The sequence below is a fragment of the Ceratotherium simum genome, chromosome 40, assembly GCF_057802395.1.
Source record: "Ceratotherium simum simum isolate JZ-2026a chromosome 40, ASM5780239v1, whole genome shotgun sequence".
Lineage (NCBI taxonomy): Eukaryota > Metazoa > Chordata > Mammalia > Perissodactyla > Rhinocerotidae > Ceratotherium > Ceratotherium simum.
Window position 1 is genome coordinate 6,030,277 of NC_141939.1, and position 21,732 is coordinate 6,052,008.

Below are 21,732 nucleotides of genomic sequence, written 5' to 3' on the forward strand. Positions count from 1 at the left end.
GGTCACACAACTGAACAATGGATCCATAAATTAGTAGAAATGTAAAAGTTTATTGTTAAATTCATACATTACAGAAATGATCTGTCCAAAGTAAAAAAAACTCATGTTCACTTAAAATAGAAATATATAATGGAAATTAGGCTACTACCCATCATATTTTCTTTGTGTGCTTGTTATGAAAAATGTCCACTGTTGTTTCATGACATGGTCTTAAATCAAAATCACAATATCCAAGGGAAAAACGACTCTAAGAAGAGAAGAAAGAGCTTTTTTAATAAAAAAGGACCAAAGCCATTTTGTTAAAATGATATAAAAAGCGTGCTACACACTCACTCATAAGACTATATCCTACCTGTGGTTTCTTAAAATAATCAAGTCCCCTTCCAATCTTAATCATCCATCCATTGTTGAACCTATTGAAATTCGCATATAGTATTACATTCCAGACATTTAAGTCAGATAGTTATCAAAGCTGTAGTGTATTAAGTGTCAGCAGAATGTCCCCCTAATAAAATCACTTTCTCCAGTGGCACGAGTTGAACCAAACGTGGGGTTCCGTATGGGGTGTGTCTGAGGTGACATAAACTGTCCAGACACCATCAGTCAATTTGATTAGCTGATAAAAAGTTTAACAGTTAAACCTTACTCTTGAATTTTAGCTTGCTGATAAAACTATCCTGTTCTGCTAACAAGTGGTTTCAAAGTGTACACAGGCAGACTGTGGTGGTGTTTCAGAGGTCCCCCTACCTAGAGATGGGGGTCGTGAGCAGGAGGCACTCTGTATCCTGACCTCTGCTTCAGCCACAGCAGCTGCGTTTTCATCTGTTCTGCATTTCAGTTGTGCTTAAGTTTTCATTAAAACTAAGGGGCCATCACTATAAACATACAGAAGCCACTGTGCTAAACAGAGGGAATAGATCACTGAAGTCACTCCGTATACCGTTTCCTTATAGACACAGCACACTGTCATGTACTAGAATAGTTAATAAACCGTAAGAAGTAAAACCACATTAAATAAATATTAATATCACTAGAAAAAGAAATTATCCCATTACCATAATATGATACGTATAGTTGAAGAGACAGAAAAGTACTTCCTTCTCTCACATGACATAGAACATGTATATTTTATTCCATTAGGAAATACGAAACTCACATACTGGACAAAATAAGCCAGATTTTTTTTTCCTCAAAAGGGAAAAGATACTAAAATTGAGCTTTAATTAAAATTTTTATATTTAAATTGAATAGTTATATGCAATTATATAAAACAACTTATTAAGGGAAATAAAAATAAGTTTTTCAATTGCATAACAATTAAAATATTACTATATACTAACCTAATTTCTCGGTCATGTATTGAAGAAGAGTATTCTAATTCCAACAGCACTCCATGATTCCTGAGTGACTCTTTTATTTCTCTCAGGCCACTACTTTGCTGCTGTCTCCCACTGCCCTGTTAATAGGAAAATACAATTTTCTTCCTCAGTTATTAATATTTTAAATTATCCCTGAGCTCTGCAATGTGTATCATAGGTGAATTAAAATGGAAAGGTTCTATACTAGTTTCACTGTCTAACGTCCCAAAGAAGCAACCAAAGAATATGAAGTAGTTTAAGAGCAACTGTTTTATCAAAATAATTGTTTTTCTCTAATGTGAACATAATACAACATTGTCCTATCTCCTAAAATGTATTTTAGTAATGCTGTTTAGTTATTCAGATGGGGTTCCCTTCTTCCCAAATTAATCCTAGAAATCTGAATTATTTAGAAGCATTCCTACTTAAGTCAAAATCAAGATAGAGATGCCCACTATTATGCTATGATCCCCAAGAAGGCCAATGCAATAAATCAAGAAAAAGAGATAGATATAGTAATTGGTAAAGAAGAGACAAAATTGTCAATAGTGCAGACAGTGTGACGGCCTCCTAGAACATCCAAGAGACTAAAGTGACAAACAATTTGAATAAGAGTTTAGCAAAGTGGCTACAGGCAAAGTACAACATACTGAAATCAACAGCATTTTTGTCAAGGTGTTTTATGCTGATTGTTAGGTAAGAAGTTTATTCTGAAATAGCTCTAGCTGAAGCATTATGTCCAGGTTTTCCTTGCTCAAACTACATCTTGTAACTGAATGAAGTTAAGAAAGAATAAATGCTTTCAGATACCTACTTCCTCCAGAGAGGTGAGAAGATGAATAGTTTTTACTTTACATGGTTTCTTAATAAGCATCTCACAAAATCGAAGAAAGTTATACAGCTGAAAGACATCAGGATGGGTTATTACTAACTCGTACATTTTAAATAATAACATTTCATCATATTTTAGTACATTTCACCTACCTGATGAGTATGTCTAATATAAGGATCTTCTATCCAAACTTCTGTAACTGTTTCATTAAGGTATTCTTGAAAAAGTGACTCATAACTGAAACCTGTTGCATTCTCTTCTATTTTAATTTGCTTGTGATATTTTCCATCTACAAAACACAAGCTTCAATAATAAAACCAGTGACCACTTATTTTCTTTTTAAACATTTATATATGGTGATTAATCAGGATCAGATACAAGTTAATTTTTTTAACTCCACTGAGCAAACATTTTTGAATGCCTACTATATACCAGGCACATTGCAAGACACTACACATACAGAGATAAATAAGGCAAACCATCCCAAGAGTGATTTCTGCCTTCACGGAGGCCAGGCAAGTGGGAAAGTCCAGAGATTTCTTGGAACAGGTTCTTGAGCTGAATCCTATAGACTAGGCAGTTTATTCAAGAGAGGACTGTATATATAAAGATATCCGATATTCCCGTCACCATGAGTAGAACCACAAACTATAATTCAGTGGCTATCTGGTCTTTCTCTTCAGATTTAAGTCTTTTTATGTCCTACAATTTAATAGCTAAAGTGAGTATTAAACATAAATGCAGTATAATGTGGAGTTTACAAGTCTTTCTTAGAACTTGTAGAGAATATTTTAAGCAGCAATTTACAGTACTTCTCAATAACCCAAGCCAAAGACTAGGATGCCACAGGATCAGTAGGATAGGTCCGTTGTTTTTGTTCATTCAAAATGAATAATTATTGAATAAGTTATCAAAGACCTTCAAGGTTTTTAAAAAATACAACCCCTAATGGGGTAGTTCCTAATTTCTACTTTCAAACTTTGTTTAAAAACCAGTAGTTTGGATTCTGTTCCTAATATTTCCACAGATATAATGTGAGCAACTATGCATCAGTTTTCAAGCCAAGCTAGCCAATAGGTTAATTTAACCCAACGTATTCAAACCACAATGCTGATGGTACTATATTTCATCAATGTTTTAGAGGGAAATGTCACTGTAGATTTCAATTTGGGGTGAAGGAAACACAATTTTATTCCCACTCAACAGAAGAGCTCAGTAGGGGTACCCAGGATAAGGGCTGGTGCAGATTACTAGGAAGAGGTAGGGAGAGGACTGCAGTAAGGATGGCGAGGACTGCAGTAAGGATGGCGAGGACTGCAGTAAGGATGGCGAGGACTGCAGTAAGGATGGCGAGGACTGCAGTAAGGATGGCGAGGAAGAGCAGCTGAGGGCTGGAGGCACCGGTTTTTGAGGGCAGTAGTTCCTTTGGCTACAGAAAGCAGCAGGAGTGTGCACTTCAGGCAAAGGTGGCAATGACCATTTACATATAGGTTTGTAAACTGGATGCTCATAAGTAGAGAACTAACAATAAATAGGGAACAATACCTACTGCATCTCGAATCATGAGGAACACTTAACTCCTGAAATGTTCAGATTCACAACAAAATCCCAAAGAAGTCCCAGGAGTTTCTTTAGCTACTTTAATATGTTGGTCATTTTATAAAGGGAAATACAAATAAAATATAGGATTTACATTCAGTATTCCAGAGTAGTATTACTTAAACAAGTCCACACATAAGCTTCATGGGGATCTGTAAATTCCTTAAAACAGCATGCGAAGTTCTGCAGTATCTACAGCTTGCATCAGATTCTCAAGAGGGTGTCTGACCACCACCGCCCTCCCCTCCACCAAAAAAAAAGGTTAAGAATAGCTTATGTATAGGCGAGTGGAAATGCAGTCAGTCTGTAAGCTCCCAGGGATCAATGGTCCAGACCCCACAGAGCTCCAAAGGGCAGAGCCAGAAACATTGGGAGAAATGGGCTTTGTCACAATAGCTAATGGACACATTCCTTAAAACAGCCCCTTTACCTTCTTTTTCTTGATCCAAGTATTTCTTTATGTTTTCTGCTCTATCCATGTAGTCAGAAATTTTTTTTCTGAGATTAGATTTCTTTGTATCATCTTTGGTGCCTAGAAATTAAAAAATACATTCTCAAGTTTCAAAACAGTTTTTCTATTTAGTATAGGCATTATTTCCAGTTTCTGAAATTTTCCACAAATTTCCTATCCTTTAGCATGGTTTGCCTCAGTTCTAAGATACACAAATAGGCTCAAATTTGGCTTGATCATGCAGGACCTTCATTTTTGCACTAAGCATCTGAAGCATCTTTTTTAGGAGTGTGGACTCGGACGCTGTCTCTCCCTGGGGGCGACACCAAATCTGGTAAGGTGACAAAGGTGGCTTATTACATGTCAAACCTGAGTCTGAACACTATTCTGTCCTAATCACACACAAGTTTGAAATCTTAGCATAATCAAAAGATAGCAAACATTTATCTTCCACAAAACCAGCTTCTCTTCCAGACTTCCCCATTATAGTTAATGCTCAATCATCTTCCCAGCTACTCAAAAAATGTAAGGTATTTTTGAATGTACATTATCAATAAAATCTTACCTCAAGCCCTGACCCCCCAAATCGAATCAGTCACCAAATCACTTCTGGTTCCTTCCTTCTTTCCTTTTGATATTGCTTCTATTTTGCATAATAATTTCATTTTTAAACACTCAGTTTTTTAAACATTTCATTTTGAATTAATTTTATATTTGTGGAAAAGTTGCAAAAATGGCACAGAATCCCTTTACCCTGATTCCCCTAATATTAACATATCACATAACGATAGTACAATTATCAATTTGGAAATTAACACTGATAGAACACTATTAGCTCATCCACAAACCTTATTTGTCCTTCACCAATTTTCCCACTAAAGAAAGTTTGTTTTCTGGTCTAGGATCCTACAGAGCATTTAGTTGTTATGTCTCCTTAGTCTCCTCCCATCTGTAACAGTTCCTTAGTCTCTCTCTGCCTTTTATGACCTTGACATTTAGGAAGAGTAGTGGTCAGTTATTTTATTGATGTTTTCTCATGATTAGACTGAAGTTATGCATTTTTAGCAAGAAAATCACAGAAATGCTGTGCCCTTCTCAGTCAGTACATGATGTTGATGTGTCTTATTACTGGTGATGTTAACTTTGATCACCTGGTTAAGGTGGCGTTCACAGATTTCTCCACTGTAAAATCACTATTTTCTACTCTGTAATTAATACATATCTTGTGGGAAGATATCCTGTTTCCATCACTCTTTCACCCACTAATTTTAGCATCCACTGATGGTCCTTGCCTGCAACAATTATTAATGCAGTGTTTGCCAGATGGAGATTTTCTATTTCCGTCATTCCTTTATTAATTGAAATTCTACTATAAGGAAGAGCTCTCCCTTCTCCCCGTCTATTTATTTATTCAATTATTAATTTATATCAATACGGACTCATGGATATTGATTTTATTCTATGGGTTGTATTCCAATACTACCATTATTTTCTTGCTCATACTTTATCAGCTTTGGCTTTGAGAGCTCCTTTATGTTGGCTCCTGTGTCCTTTTGACATGCCCCATCATTTTTTGAGCACTTCCTTACTTTCTGGAGCAAAATGCTTTAAACTCATCTTGTATTTTCCCTGCCCCAGCCCTGGAATCAACCATTTTCCCAAGGAGCCCTGGTTCCTTATACTGGAGAATGCTATCAAGAAATCAAATTCTGGATACTAAGTGTGCTCACTGCTGCTAGGGGGGCTCCTATCACTATCTCCAGGCCCTTTCAGTCAACACAGCTAGAAAGTACATGTAGGTTTACTAACACAGACATCTGTGTTTATTTCTGTGTCTACCCATCTATATATATAATACACTATTCATACTATTCATTTTGTCTTTAACCTTAAAGGATACAGTCAAAATACTGTTTTCCAAAGATACTTAGGTTACCTATTTTCTTTGCCACCTCCTGATGTATTACAATTGAGTAACTCAGAGAAGTGTCAGCTCCTTCCTCATCTTGCTACCCCATACCCATTTCCCCCTTCTTTCTACCTCTTTCCCACCCTCTGCACATTAGGTAATTAATCTCATTCATTTCTGGTTTTATCCTTCCTATGCTTCTTTTAACAAATGAGTAGACACATGAATCTATTCTTATATCTTCTTTTTTACCTGAAGGATAGCATACTATAGATACTCTTTGTCCTTTGTAGTTTTCACTTAACAATATATCTTGGAAGTCACTCCATAAAGATCTTCCTCATTCTTTTTTACAGCAGTACAGTACTCCATTGTGGATATACCATAGTTTATTCAACCACTCTCCTACGTAGGGGCATTTGGGTTGTTTCCAACATTTTATTGACATCATTTTTATTACTGGAATCTTTCCCTTTCAAATCCTTCTACTGCCAAAATTAGTATCACTTAGACCCCACTTTCATGCCTATACTACAGTAGCATAAGAAATCCCTAATATATCCATATATAATCCATAAATCTCTTGTGAGGAATCCTGTTTTTCCTCCTAAGGTGATATGAGAACTCATACTCTTCCACGAGGTTGATATATGTTCCTCTAAACTCAGAAACTTTGAAACATCCTGTCTTTTTGCCAGGATTAAGCATTTGATGGTCTCTACAAAGAGGTAGTAAGAATAGTGGTTAACAGCAAAGTGTCTGGAGTCAGACCATTTTAGTTCAAAACTTGCTTTGCCACTTTTGGCTGTGTGACCTTGGCCAGTTATTCAACCTCTCTGTGTCCTCAACTGTAACATGGAAAGAGTAATAGCACCTTAGAGAGTTGTGGAGATGATTAATTATAAGAGACTGGCATGGAAGAAATACTCAATAAATGTTGAAAGTATCATCATTATCTACGTAATTTTTTCTACACACCTCACTCTGAGCTTCCTTTAGAACCACACTTTATCTAACATCTCTTTCCTTAAACTCCACTGCTACTTTGCTACTGCCTATAAATATACTCGATTTTCCCCATCCTCTGTAAATGTAGTAGTCCTTTCTTACTCATCATCCTTGATCAGCTGGCAGAGTTTGACACTGTAGACCCATTCTTCAAACATGCCTTGGTTTTCCAGGCTTTCAATCTTACAGCCATCTTTGATTCCCATTAGAACCTCACTCCTACATCTAGTCATGTGCCAATTCCAACAATTCAATATCCACACTGTCCCCTCCTTTTCCTAATATTGGTGTCACCCCCTGGTTCATTCAGGCCCTTGTCACCTGTCATCTTCATTCCTGCAGGAGCTCCTTAATTGGTCTGCTCGACTTTAGTTTCTTCAGGTTAACGTCTCTCCTACACTCTTGCCACATTCACTCATTTAATCAAGAAATATTTATTGAGAACTTACTACATGTCAGACATTGTTCCAAGAACTGGGGATACAGCAGTTAATAAAACAGACACAATTCTCCCCTATCATTCAAGTGGGAGGAAAGACAACAATAAAGATAAATTGGTAAAACATGTATGTTAGATTGTGATAAGTGCTATGAAGTAAAATAAAGCAAGGAAGAAGGATAAGGGAGTCCTGGGATGGGGCTGTAAGTTTACACTGGAGGTCAGGGAAGGCCTCATGAAGAAGGTGATATTTGTGTAAAGACCTGAAAGAGGAGAGGGAGTACGCCACGCAAATATCTGGGAGAAGAGGAGACTTCTAAGAGAGACGAGTCTTGAAATGCAACTTTAATTATGTCATTCCTTTGTACAAGCTTTAAATGGTTTCTCCTTGTCTATGGAATGAGTTAAAATCTCCAGTCAAGGCCGTCCAGTGTGCTCCAAGCCCCAATCTACCTTTAAACTTTACTTCTCACTCTTCCTCGACAGACATACGCTGAACCAAACTGAACCACTTATTTGGTAAAACAGCACAGACAGAATTTGAACACTTTTAGCTGAATTTCTGCCTTCTGAAATTCTACTTATTCTTCCAAAGCCCTTATCAAAGCCACCTCCACCTTTCCAACCCCAAATGACCTTTAACTGTTTAAATCCTCATTGCACTGGTCTAAATCTCTCTCCTGGCCCTTATTCCCTGTATTAGCGTTATCTGCATCTGTATCTTAACCTGTAAGATCTCGTCAGTGTCTCTGTAACCTCTACAGGATCAGTGGAGCACACTGGAGCAGAACTCCTGTGATTCTTCTGCTTCAGATTCCTAGAGCAGCAGGACTTGAGCAGTGTTCCACCTGACCAACACTGTACTCCGTCTCTTTATGGGAGTCAGTATCCCAGTCTTTAAAACCTTGGGTTCCAGCTGTGGCGGAGCTGGAACACTAACTTCACTTTTTTATGCGGAAAAATGAAGATAACGTCACCTTCTACTTCATAGGGCAATTTGAAGGGTTAACCGAGGGCATGCTTTGAATGTGCTCTGCACGGTGCCTGGCACTCAGCACTCATAAATGACAGTTACTCCTACTCTTATCATCGTCATCATCAACAAATGCGCCAGGCCCAGGGTAGAGTTTCACAGATCTGAGAAAAACACCGAACCTTGAAGAAAGCCCTCTGCTGTCCCAAAGCTCTGTAACACTTAAATTATAAACAGGCTAAAAGGCACAAAGGGGAGATCTTAGGCCAGACTGGGAGCTCCAGTGGGTGGGGAGCAGGGGCCAGTCTTAAAATCAATTTAATACCTATAAGCATCCCCAGAGATATTGCCAGTCCGGTTCCAGACTACTGCGATAAAGTGAATATCACAATAAAGCAAGTCACACAAATTTTTTGGTTTCCCAGTGCACATAAAGGTTATGTTTACACTATACTGTAGTCTATTAAGTGTGCAATAGCATTATGTCTAAATAAAAAATATAAATACCTTAATTTAAAAATACTTTTTTGCTAAAAAATGCTAACCATCATCTGAGCCCTCAGCAAGTCATAATCTTTTCACTGGCAGAGAGTCTTGTAAAAAAAGGAATATTTGCAAAGCCCGTAATTACTGGGTGTCTACTATGTGCCAGGAATTGTGCTGGATGTTAAGCGTTATTTGGGTACTCCTCAACACTGAATAGCTACCTAACAGAAAAAGCCTCACCGTCCCCGCCCACAATCCTACACATTTCTCCCTCAAATTTCAGTACTACACCCATTTCTTACGAAAAATCCTTTTTCTTCTACCGCTATGTGATTTTTCATTTACTTTTAATGAAAAAGTTTAAACAGAAAAGTAAAGACAATAGTGTAATGAACCCCCTTACTACCCATCACCTAGATTTTAAAATGGTTAGCATTCTGCCACATTCGCTTCAACGTTTTTTCTTAAGTAAAATTAAATTCAGACATCATGACCATTCTTCCTACTTCAGTATGCATCTCTAAAAACTAAGGACAGTTTTCAAAAATACCATACTGCCTAGCAAAGTTAATCATTTTAATGTTACCCAATCCATACTCAAACTTTCCAAATTGTTCCAAAAATGTCTTGTACAGTTCGTTCAAACCCATGTCCTGTCAAGGCTTATATATTACATTTGGTTATGTCTCTTAAAAATCCAGAGTAGTACTCCCCTTTTCTTAATGACTTGTGTCTATTAAAGATATAAAGAAACCAGTGCACTTGTCCTGTAGAATATCCCACCTTCTGTATTAGACTGCTTCCTCCTGGTGCACAAGAACCGCTTTTAACCCCCTCACCCCGCCCTGACACCGCGGGATCCTCTTCCTCTGGTCCTCCCTCCACGGCTCACGCTCACCTCTCAGAACCTGCAGGAGCAGGTCAATCCCCTCCTGGTAACACACCAGGGCCTGCGGGTACCGGGACTCCGAGTCTAGTTCCACCGCCCGCTTTAGCACAGTGACTGCGGCCGTGCTCTCGGGATCCTGCCCCGCCGCAGACCTCGCCATAATTCCAGAAACTCCCCGTCGCCTCACGCCCAGCCAGAGTTGGGTTGGGTCTTCCGCACGGCCGGGGAGGGGGTCACGTGACACCAAATGCTTCTGCGCTCTCTTTTTACGGCCCTCGAGGGGGAGGGGCTCCTCCGGAACTAAAGTGCTCCACTTCGCGGGTCGTGAGCTCTTGGACGGCAGGGTATGAGGGTAACGCTTGGTAGTATTTCCTGTGCTCGGCTTCCGCTCGGTGGGTAAGTTCAGGCAGAACACTATTTAGGGGTCGCTGCGGGGTGGGCGGTGAGTGGCCGAAAGTAATGGGTTTTTGCCAGGAGTACGTATCTGGGAGCCCTATGCAGATGCAGGTTGATTTTCCCTGTTCCATTCTGAGTTTGCGGATCGCAGTAACCTAAGTGGGCCTGCGTCGCGATCCCGTCCCTTGGGCTCCCGAGAGGACATTGGCGACCCGACCCTGTGTCCAGTTCCGGGGGTTCCGGGAGGCGCGGCTCCAGGGTCGAGCCGCCCGGGATGGACAGCCTGGGGAAGGGAATTCAAGCTTGTTTTAGCATTTTCTGTGCTTCTGCTTGATTCATAACGTCGGCTTTCCGTTGGAGATGAACATAACTTAATTTTTTGTTAATGAAAATACAAAATTGCCTAAATTTTAAATTGCTGCATTTTAGAAGGCGAACCTTCCGAAGTTGGCAGTTAAAATATTTGCGGTTTTACTAAAGTTTTGTGATTCTGCAACCATGTTTTGGTCGCCACCTACTCAAAGCTGCTTGTTCTGCGTATTTTTGCCAAAAGGCACTTACAAGGGCTGCCTACCACTTGTTAGGCATTGAGTTCAAGGAAGAGACATTTCTTGCCTTCAGAGATCCCGGTTTATTGAAAGGGAGATTCTATGTTCTGCGTTTTCACTAGTGCTCCCTCTCCCCACTTTATCATTAAATAGATATCTTGTTTCTCTAGGAAGGGAAATCGTTTTTTTAAAGAACAATTATATACATGGTTATTGTAAAAGAACAATAAAACGATCAGACAATACAGGGAGAAAAAAGAGGAAAAATCACTCTGGTAGCCTGCCCCACGGGTAACGTTTTTCTGATAGCCTTCCAGAGTTTTTCTGTGTATACACACTCATTCACATATCTTTTTTAATGGAAATAGGATCATACTTTTTATATGATGCATGTGTTTTCCTATTTTTGCATCTGTGCAAGAGAAAAGTTACTGTATGGTAGAAGACAGTATCGTTGCTTCAAAGTCCAAGAGTTGTGTGCCTAATTATTAAGAATAACCTTTACTTTATTAAAACATAACTTTTGACTGTCACACCTTCTGAAGTCTATAGACTGAACTTCATCCAGCAAAAATTGAGTGCCTACTACATAGCAGGTGCTGCTTTAGGTAGATGCTTGGGATACATCTGTGAATAGACAGAACAGACCAAAAACAAAATTAAAAAATCCTTGTCCTTGTGGAACTAACATGCTATTGAATGGAGACAGACAACAAACAACAAACCTAACAAACAAATTTTGTTAGAAGATGATAAGTGCTATGGAAAGAAAATCAAATAGAATAGGAGGCATTGGGGGTGCTGACAACTGTGAGTCAAAAGGCTAAATAATGGAATCAGGGTAGACATCATTGAGAAGATTAGATTTGAGCCAAAAATTGAAGAAAATAAGGGAATTAACCATGTGAATATCAGGAGCATTTCACGAGAAAGAACAGCCAGGCCAAGGGAGCATGCCTACCTAGCAAGTTCCAGGACCAGCAAGGGGGCCAGTGTGTGTAGCATTGAGCAAGAGAGTAATTGGAGATGAAGTCCTGGAGGTGAGGGGTAAGGACTGGCTATCACTGATTCAAATGGAGAGGCATTGGAGGTTTTTAGTTTCTTAATAAGTAAACTTTTTATTTTAGAGTAATTTTAGATTTACTGAAAAGTTGTAAAGATAGTACATGGTTCCTATATATCCCACACCCAGTTTCCCCTTTTATTAACATCTTACATTAGTATGGTACATTGGTTATAATTGATGAACCAATATTGACTCAGTATTAACTAAAATTCATACTTCATTCAGATTTTCTTAGTTTTTACCTGATATCCTTTTACTGTTCTAGAATCCCATCCAAGATACCACATTACATGTAGTCGTCCTGTCTCCTTAGGCTCCTCTTGACTATGATAGTTTCTCAGACTTTCCTTGTTTTTGATGACCTTGACAGTTTTGAGGCGGTCAGGTATTTGAGGAGGTATTGGTCAAGTATTTTGTACAATATCCCTCAATTGGAGTTTGTCTGATGTTTTTCTCTTAGAGTGGTGTTTGGGGAGGAAGACCACAGAAGTGAAGTGCCATTCTCATTCTTTCATATCGAGGGTACATGCAATCAACTTGACTTTTATCACAGTTGGTGTTAACCATGATCACTTGGCTGACAGATGTTTATCAGGTTTCTCTAGTATAGTGTTATTTCCCCTCTTTTTATACTGTACTCTGGGAACAAGTCGTTAAGCATGGCGCGTACTCCAGGAGTGAGTAGTTTTACTCCACCTCTTTGAGGGGAGAATATCTACATAAATTATTTTGAATTCTTCTGTAATGGAAATTTGTTCCTTCTCTCCCATTAATTAATTTATTCCTTTATTTATATCAGTATGGACTCATGGTTATTTTATGGTTTGGATTATAAGCCAAAACTTTGTTATTTTGTTGCTCATATTAATCCAGCTTTACCCTTGGGAGCCCTTTCAGATGGTTCCTGTGTCCCTTTGACTTGACGTACCCCCATCATTTTGATTTTTTGAGGAATTCCTTTCTAGCACTACAAGATGCTCTAGGCTATCTTTATATGTTCCCTGCTGCAGCCCTATAATCAGCCATTTCTCCAAGGAGCCCTGGTTCCTTTTATTAGAGAATTCTGTTAGAAACTAAGATCTGGGCACTGAGTGTGCTCATTGCTATTGGGATGCCATTGCTTTTATGTCCTCTCAACTAACAGAGCTAACCCCCGTGTACATACATATCTATAATTATTTCTATACCCATTAGTGTCTATATTAAGCTAAACATGAGATTTGGCTCTAATCCTGTATCATTGGATCACATGGATCATTCTAGCGTTCCCCTCTTGCTTGTGTGTAACCTCCCACTCCAGCAGTGAGAAACCTGGCTCATTGGAAGGTTTTAAGCAGAGAAGTTGACATGATCTGATTTAGGATTTAATGAGATGATTGCTGCTTTGGAGAAAAGACCTTAGGGAAGTTGGAAGGGAAGCAGGAAAGCCAATTAGGAGGCTTTTGTTGAAATCTAAGTGATAAGAGAAAGATTTAACAAGGTGTGAAGCTAAATGCATTGGGTTAGTATATAATGCTTAACTTGGGAGAAAGAAGTGTGGTAGAGAAAATAATTTAGCATTATCTATTTGACTAGAGGGCCAGAGGATTAAGCATCTCTCCTAAGGAAGTAAAGCATCTCTTCTAAGGAAGCCTCGATACAAAATATATAAACAACCAGCCAAGCAAAGGGGGATGATTTGAACTAGAAATTGTTATGATGTATTGTAACGTTTGAGGTCTGAAGCCTGAATGACAGTTAGGAAATTCTGATGTACTTCTGAATTCTGAGTTGAGCAGACCATAGCTCTAACCCATCAATTTATTCATGCATTCATCAACAAACAGTGGATGCCGACTGTTTCCTCAGATTGTGTGCTAGATGCTGAGAGTGGAAGATGAACAAGATGAAATTCTTGCTTTCAGGGCACTAAGGATTTAGTAGTTAACTCTTCTGAAACTGAACCATAAATTTGAAAGATTGGTTCAGTTGCTGAGAACTTTTCTGAAGACTGGCTTTTTTCACGGGATGTCTTGTATTGATTCCCACAACTCCACTGTGTTGTCCACATCACAGGAAAGACTTGCAGAGCTTGAGTGAGCCAGAATCTGGTGGACACTGAAATACGGCGCTTACCCTATTTTGGTGTGTTTAGGGTAGTCTTATTATAGCTTTGTAATAGTTTTATGATCGTAAAAGCTACCATTTATTGAGGGCTTACTGTGTGCCAAGTACTGCTGTAGGTGTTTTTAGCATAACTCATTTGCGAGATAGGTATTATTTTCTTTCTGTTTTTTGGGGAAAAATTGAAACACAAATTAAGTAACCTATCCAAAATATACATGTAGTTCATCAACTTAATCTTTCTGCTTTCAATATATGTCAGTATAGTAGGCTATAATTGTTTTCTGTCTAAGTAAACATGACTTTTTTAGGTCATAGAAGCAGTGCATGTTTGTTAAGAATAGTTTAAAAATACAGATAACCAAAAAAGAGAGTTCTGTTTTACTTTTTAACAGATGTTGTGATTTAGTGAAAATGCACTGGACTAAGAATTAGGAGAACTGGGTTCCAGACCATATACTCTCTCGATAGCTGGATGCCCTTGGGTAAATGACTGAACTTTCTGGCACTCATTTTCCTCATGCATAAAGTAAGAGGGTTGTCAATTCTAATTATAGGAGTTGGGATTTCTTCAGTCCTTTCCAGCTCTTTAATTTTTTGTGATTCTATAACAAAGCATTCTTTTTTTTTTTTTTTAATTTATTTTTATTTATTTATTTTTTTGTGAGGAGATCAGCCCTGAGCTAACATCTGCCAATCCTCCTCTTTTTGCTGAGGAAGACTGGCCCTGGGCTAACATCCGTGCCCATCTTCCTCCACTTTATGTGGGACACCGCCACAGCATGGCTTACCAAGGGGTGCATCGGTGCACGCCGGGGATCCGAACCGGCGAACCCCGGGCCGCCGCAGCGGAGTGCACGCACTTAACCGCTTGCGCCACCAGGCTGGCTCCAAAGCATCCTTTATCTGCCTTCATTGTTAAAGAATAGTAACCCCGATTTCCCATTTTTGTTGAATCAACCTGGGCTCTAACTCATTTGGTGAAAATAGGATGTGGTTAATGTATAGTTACTACCTATGGTTTTGCTGAACTCTGAATGAAACATTTGTTTTAACTTAATTCTTGCCCTTATTTTTAAAATAACCACAATTTTACTGTTAAACTTCAATCAAGTTTACAGTTAACTTGTTTAGTTTTTTAATACTACAGACGGGGGCACCTTTCCATTTCCAAGACGTATTTGACCCACGGATCTATTTTCTACTTCTCACAGCCTCTAACGAGTGATCCCCACACTCATGGCAGGGATTTTGCGCTCAGTAGTGCAGAGGTCCCCAGGCAGACTACAAGTAAGTGTTTCTTTTCAAGAATTATCTTTCTTCTATTCCTTGAAAACTTTTTCTTTCTCTTTTCTAATTAACAAAACATACAGGCAAGTTAAATTCTTCATAAGTTCCTTTTTTTTATATAAATTTCTTTTTTAATGTTGGGAGCTAATTTTGTTTGTTTATGGTTTATCTGCTGTTTTATCCCTAAAGATTTGGAATCACAAAAGATCTTTTCCTGGAGAATATGCTGGTAAAAAATGGCCAGTATTGATTCCCCTTGGTCTGCATTAATCTTTTTAAAGTTTTAGGTTTTTTTCCCTTCAATTATGAAAAGAGTACGTTTTCAATCATAGACAATTAGAAAAATATAGACAAGCAGAAGGAAGAGAAACAGTCTCCCAGAGACCATTAATATTTGTATTTTCTTGTATTTCCTTCCTGTCTTTCTTTTAGAAATGGCAGTGGTGCAGCCTGATCTATTCATAGAAGGGCCGGATCTGGTTATAGATAATCATAATGTCAGTTGCTTTACATGTGTTATCTTAACCTCAGATTAATCCTGTGTGGTCAGTGTTATTTCCTTTTTGTAGTTGAGGAAACTGACCCTCCAAGAGGTGGAGTGTCTTGTGTCTCGCAGCTGGTAGGCACAGAAACAGGATCAGAAGCCCAGTGTTTCTGGTGTGCCAAAGCCCGTTTTTCCTTTCCCTCCCCCGTTCTCTCCTGCTTATTCTCTGATTGTTTATGCCATCTGTGCAGTACAGGGAGGGCAGGAAGGGAATGATTATTGCCCATCCAGAGAGGAGTTTCCTGGTATGAAGGATTGGTATTGAATCGTTTTTCTTCAGCAGCCGGAGAGAAACAGGACTGGAGGATTGTAAAAAGGGAAAGAGAGAGAGAAACTAGGAGTGATGCCACTGTTAGGACTAGAAAGAAAACTGGAAACTCATTTTGGCTTTCTTTTACATTGTATTGTTGAAGGTGAATTATTGCACATTGTCTAGAGCAGGGATTGGCAAACTAGGCCCTGCTGGCCAAATTCAGCCCATAGCCTGTTTTTGTAAGTGAAGTTTTTTTAGAACATAGCCGTGCCCATTTGTTTATGTATTGTCCATGGCTGCTTTCGCCCTGCAGTGGCAGAGGTGAGACTTCACAGTGGAAACCGTATAGCCCCAGAGCTGGGAATATTTACTGTCTGGCTCTTTACAGAAAAATATTGCCAACCCCTGGTCTGAAAGTCTATATTTATGTGCCTTTTGCTTTATGATATGTTAGTGGTAAGATGAGATATTTTCTTTCAGCTAGCGGGCTGAGATAAACATTTAATAATTACAGGTTAGGTAAGAACAGACTTGTCACCTAAAAAGTGGTTGGTACGGATTTTCTGCACTAGACAGAGTTCTAAAAAACAAATGTTTTATTTCATATTTTAGACTGTGACAAAAGGTGTGGAGTCTCTCGTTTGTACAGATTGGATTCGTCACAAATTTACCAGGTCAAGAATTCCAGATAAAGTAAGAGCAAGGTGTTTTTTTTTGTTTTTCAATGTTACTATTTTTTAAAACATGTTATGGTTTAAAAGGTACCTATTTTTGTAATATTAAAAACTTTCATGTTAAATTATTGGTGGGTGTAGGTAGGAGTGAAGGGTTTAAAACATAGTAGGATTTATGTAAATGATGATTATTACAAATAAAAATATGCCACTGGCCTTCATAGTAGTGGGTTTTTATCATCTCAGAATCTATTTGTTCCTGCTTATGGTTTTTTTCCTTAATATTTTGTGTTTTCCTATCACCATTGTCCTGAGGAAACAGTGGGTCTTCCTCCTGCTCACACTGTCTGTGGCTCTTCATGTTTAATTTCTACGTCAACTGTTACTACTTTGGATCTGTGAGTTTTCTCTGCTAGATTTATGCGTATGTATCATTCTTTCAGAAAATGCTGGCTAAGCCTTCTATGGATTTGTGTTGTGTTTTGTTTTTTTAAAATGAATAGACTTTCTTAGAGCAGTTTATAGTTTATAGAAAAATTGAACAGAAAGTACCGAGTTCCCGTATACTCCTTCCCCCGACATACACAGTTACCCTATTGACGTCTTGCATTGGTATACATCTGTTATAATTGATGAACCAATACTGACACATTATTATTAACTAAAGTCCATAGTTTACATCAGGGTTCACTCTGTGTGTGGTCCATGCTGTGGGTTTTGACAAACGCGTAATGGCCTTTATCTGCCCTTACAGTATCATACAGAGTAGTTTCATCACCTCGCCTGTTCATCCCTCGCTCTCACCTCCCTACTGATCTTCTTACTGTCTCTACAGTTTTGCCTTTTCCAGAATGTCGTATAGTTGGAATCATACAGTATGTAGCCCTTTCAGACTGGCTTCTTTGACTTAGCAATGTGCATTTAGGTTCTTGATATCTTGTTGTAACTTGATAGCTTATTTCTTTTTCTTTTTTTTTTTTAGTTAACTGTATATTTAATCAAAAGAATGATAAATCATAAGTGAGCTAGAAAATCTTTGGCTGGAACTAAGGAAAAACATGAATTTGAATAGATCAAGTTGTTTTCCATTAAAAGTGGCTGGGGACTCAGAAATCAAACAAGCTTCTGGAAATAATGAAAGCTACATTTTTGTAACCTGAGTTTTGTGGCCGCGCAGCTCATTTGTTTTTATTGCTGAATATATTCCATGGTATGGATGTACCACAGTTTGTTTATCCATTCAGCTGCTGAAGAATACATTGGTTGCTTCAAGCTTTGGGCAGTAGCGAAAAAAGGTGCTATAAACATTTGTGTGCAGGTTTTTGTGTGGACATAAGTTTTCAACTCATTTGCGGTAAATGAGGAATGTAATTGCTGGGTTGTATGCTAAAGACTATGTTTAGTTTTGTGAAGCCTGGGTTTTTTTTTCCCCCAGTTTTTTGTATTGTGATAAAATATAACACAAAATATATAACACATATAACGTAAAATTTACTTAACCATTTTTCAGTGTACAGTCCAGTGGTATTAAATACATTTATATTGTTGTACAACCATCACCACTATCCATCTGCAAAACTCTTCATCTTGCAAAACTGAAACTCTGTACCCATTAAACACTAATTCCCCAATCCTTCTTTCCCCAGCAACCACCATTCTCTATTGATTTTTTTTTTTTAAAGATAAAATAGTGTTACCATTGACTATTTTGATACCTTTAATGTGCGTGATGTTCTTTTATCGGAAACCACTTTATTTTTCAAGTCATGGTCTTTCCGCTGCTGTCCTTTCCGCAACTGTATTGTCATATGTCTTTCCATGTTTCTTAGTCTGTAAACTTCCAGAAGAAAAGGATAGACGCAAATGTTAGCATTCGTTTAAAATGTGCAAGGCAGTGATTTTGATCACCAGCTGTAGTAAATGTGAAAACATTTAAACTTTATAGAAATAACTCTGAGATGTGTATCTCCAGCCCTTGCCATCTTCTGAACTTATCCTGTACTCTCAAATGGTTTCTAGACCTTGCTGCAGGTAACTCATAGGTATTTCAAGTTAAACATATTTAAAGTGAACCTCATTGTCTTACTTTCCTTCCAAACAACCAAACAAAAAGAGGGTGCTGGTCCTGTATTAGTTATGTCAGTTAATGTTACCATCCTCTACCTGATTTCCCAGACCAGAGGCCTCTGAGTCAATCACAACCCCTTTCTCCTTCACCCACCACAAGCCCATCTATTTTACTGCCCAAAGTCCCCAAATCAGTCCTTTTCTGTTACGACTACTGTAGTTCAGGCTCCAACCCATGGCCATAACTGCTTCCTAACTTGATTTCCTTGCACTAGTCTCCCGTCTCCAGTTCATTTTATTCTCTTGTAAGAGTTCTCTTTCTGAATCTCTTTGAAATATGGTCACGTTGCTTCAAATCTTCAACAGCTCAGTATCCGTTCTGGAAATCTGTAAAGGCTCAGCATAGTTGAGCATAGTTGAACTTCATCCCCTGCATTGCTCTTCCTGCTTTTTCCTACTTTAGCCACATGGAACCACTTGGTTTTCCCAAATATTTCATTTCTCTTCACACCATTTCTTTGTAACTTCTTTTCTTTGGCACACCTGCCTAATCCTCCACCTTCCGCTATTCTTCTCACCCTACATCTTTTCAAAATCTCCAGAAAAATATGAGCAAAAAGAACTGAAAAGCACCTTTAATCCTTCACACCTGGAGACAGCTATTGTCAACATCTTCCACATCCTTTTCTGTTGTATGTTTTTAAAGATGTGAATTGACTCATATGTAATGCTTGTCTAGCTGCTTTCTTCATTTAGCAATATAATGTGAACCTCTCAGTGGATAAGTTAATGATGGAATAATATCCTTTTTGATTAAAGTACCTTTTTTTTTTGTCCTTCCTTGGTTTGATTCCACAGTTATGACTCTTGATCTAATCTCTTTGAGACCTTTATACATATATAAGCATATATACATATTATATATGATTCTTAGACTCAATATTTATAGACTATATCATATATACACACTCATGTGTTTGGTACAGAGGAAACAAATACAAGATCCTATAGTGGTGTGGAAATTTGGGGGTTTTTGCTCCAGAATATATTAGGGCCATCCTTCAATGTTAGTACCTGCAAAGATAGTAAACCTTATTCATTTTAATGGCAGCATTGTATCCAGTAGGAGACATCATAATTTATTTAGTTGCATCATATTTTATTTAGATTTATTATTAGTTTTATTTAGAATGTATGAATCATAATTTATTTATTCTATTAAGGAACATGAATGTAGCCTTCAAATTTTTGAGTCTCACAAATGGTGTTATAATGTACGTCCTTATTCAGTACATTTTATGTACTTATGGAAGTTTTCTTGTGGGATAGCTCCCTAGAACCTTTTTGGTTCTTAGAGAATCAGTGCAAGTGTCAGCTCTGTGAAGCCGTTTCTGATCCTAATAGGCAGTCATTTGTCTGTATTCTCATAGTACTTTGTACATACTTTTTTATAATGCTCATGTGTCATTGTAAATTTATCTTTGTTCCCCCACTTGAATGGGGGAGGGGATTGCAGCCCAATGCCCAGCATATATAGTGCTAATATATTCTCTTGGCATTTGAACTCTTTAGTGTCATCTGATTACTTCTGTTTTGCTCTTAAAAAAACAAAACAAAACAAAAAAATCCTTGCCTGTCTGATATTTTCCTAAGAGTATGAAATTCTTAGACTCCATCTGTCTGAGACATCAGACTGGTAGAAATGTTCAATTTGAGGATAAGCATTATAGGAAGATTCGGGATGAGATCATTATGTAGTTGTTTGAGGGTTAGGTACATAGAAACTGTGTAAGTTGAAAATTTACCATTTGTAATTCTTCCTTTCTAGGTTTTTCAGCCTTCACCCGCAGATCATGAAAAATATGGTGGAGATCCACAGCACCCTCATAAACTGCATATTGTTACCAGAATAAAAAGTACCAAAAGACGTCCATACTGGGAAAAAGATATAATAAAGATGCTTGGATTAGAAAAAGTATGCAATTATTTTAGTCACCTTTAATGTTTAAATTTTCTTAAAATTTTATACTTTTTAAACTTTAAGGTATATTTTTATTATTTCTTTTGTTTAAATGTATTCAGTGTAATTTATTGGAAAGTTTGATTTAAACAGAATGAGCCTTCAGCTTAACATTTTATTGAAACACGGGGCCATCTGCTTTTGAAAGTGATCCATAACATTGTTTCCTTTATTTGTAGGCACATACTCCTCAAGTTCACAAGAATATTCCTTCAGTGAATGCAAAACTGAAAGTGGTTAAACATTTGATAAGGTTTGTTATTTGTTATTTCAGCAGTTTTTAAAAATTTGTTACCTCGTATAATTCTAAAAGCATTTTCTTATGTCACAGAATCAAGCCCCTGAGGTTGCCACAAGGACTTCCAGCCGAGGAGGACATGGCTAACACGTGTCTCAAGAGCACTGGGGAGTTGGTAGTGCGATGGCATCTAAGCCCTGTGGACCCGGAAGCAATTAAGTCCTAATGCCAGGGCAGTTTCAGGTTAAAAAGTGCAGATCGTTTTTATTTAAAGATGGTGAGAAAGTGTTTTCATTAAAATATATTTTAAGTACTAGTCATTTTCACCAACTAAACATGGTGTGATTCTTCCTTACTATAAACTAGGAGGTTTTAGTGCTGTTATTTGGTTTAATTCTCTCCCTGTTCCCCCTAATAGTTTCACTGCAAAATAGGTAAGAATGACATTATATGAACGTCTAGGTTCAGATGTCACCTTAGCAATTGTCATTAACTTTTTAAAAATATTTTTTTCTCGTTTAATTGAATTAACAGCAAATTCTGTGAGTGGCCCTTTGAGTGAACAGTGTGTTGTGTGTTGGAGAAATCC

General features: G+C 38.0%; 2 protein-coding genes across 6 annotated transcripts in view; one reads left to right on the plus strand and one right to left on the minus strand.

The window, feature by feature from the left end:
* The window catches only part of MRPL30 (mitochondrial ribosomal protein L30), a 31,912-nt gene extending 10,453 nt beyond the window's left edge, over nucleotides 1-21,459 (plus strand). For 2 of the 3 annotated variants that reach the window (XM_087426212.1, XM_087426211.1), the window contains exons 2-6: nucleotides 15,272-15,347; nucleotides 16,757-16,837; nucleotides 20,714-20,860; nucleotides 21,085-21,158; nucleotides 21,237-21,459. In XM_087426212.1, coding sequence (XP_087282338.1) covers nucleotides 15,297-15,347; nucleotides 16,757-16,837; nucleotides 20,714-20,860; nucleotides 21,085-21,158; nucleotides 21,237-21,369 — 486 coding nt within the window. In that variant the 5' untranslated portion in view covers nucleotides 15,272-15,296 and the 3' untranslated portion in view covers nucleotides 21,370-21,459. Of the gene's footprint in view, nucleotides 1-10,235; nucleotides 10,341-15,271; nucleotides 15,348-16,756; nucleotides 16,838-20,713; nucleotides 20,861-21,084; nucleotides 21,159-21,236 lie in introns of those variants that run through there. The other variant, XM_014791660.2, reaches the window with a different exon arrangement.
* MITD1 (microtubule interacting and trafficking domain containing 1) lies at nucleotides 31-10,170 on the minus strand. Of its 3 annotated transcripts, XM_004435845.3 has the most exons (7): nucleotides 9,954-10,168; nucleotides 4,220-4,321; nucleotides 2,343-2,479; nucleotides 2,173-2,259; nucleotides 1,341-1,456; nucleotides 353-413; nucleotides 31-247 (listed from the first exon to the last, which is right to left on the minus strand). In XM_004435845.3, exons 1-7 carry the CDS (start codon nucleotides 10,102-10,104, stop codon nucleotides 152-154), a joined length of 750 nt encoding a protein of 249 aa, XP_004435902.1. In that variant the 5' UTR covers nucleotides 10,105-10,168; the 3' UTR covers nucleotides 31-151. The 3 variants fall into 3 exon arrangements, with proteins under 3 accessions (XP_004435902.1, XP_087282335.1, XP_087282336.1); XM_087426209.1 differs by lacking the exon at nucleotides 2,173-2,259 and having other exon boundaries at nucleotides 9,954-10,170; XM_087426210.1 differs by lacking the exon at nucleotides 353-413 and having other exon boundaries at nucleotides 9,954-10,170.
* Nucleotides 21,460-21,732: the final 273 nt, after the last annotated feature.

What these genes read in the sequence shown, in the direction of transcription:
- MITD1 (XM_004435845.3), bottom strand. Translation starts at nt 10,104, where the DNA reads ATGGCGAGGTCTGCGGCGGGGCAGGATCCCGAGAGCACGGCCGCAGTC. An exon ending in ATATTAGACATACTCATCAG is followed by an intron (nt 2,260 to 2,342) that starts GTAGGTGAAATG and finishes GATGTCTTTCAG; the next exon opens with CTGTATAACTTTCTTCGATT. An exon ending in TTCTCACCTCTCTGGAGGAA is followed by an intron (nt 1,457 to 2,172) that starts GTAGGTATCTGA and finishes TCCTATTAACAG; the next exon opens with GGCAGTGGGAGACAGCAGCA.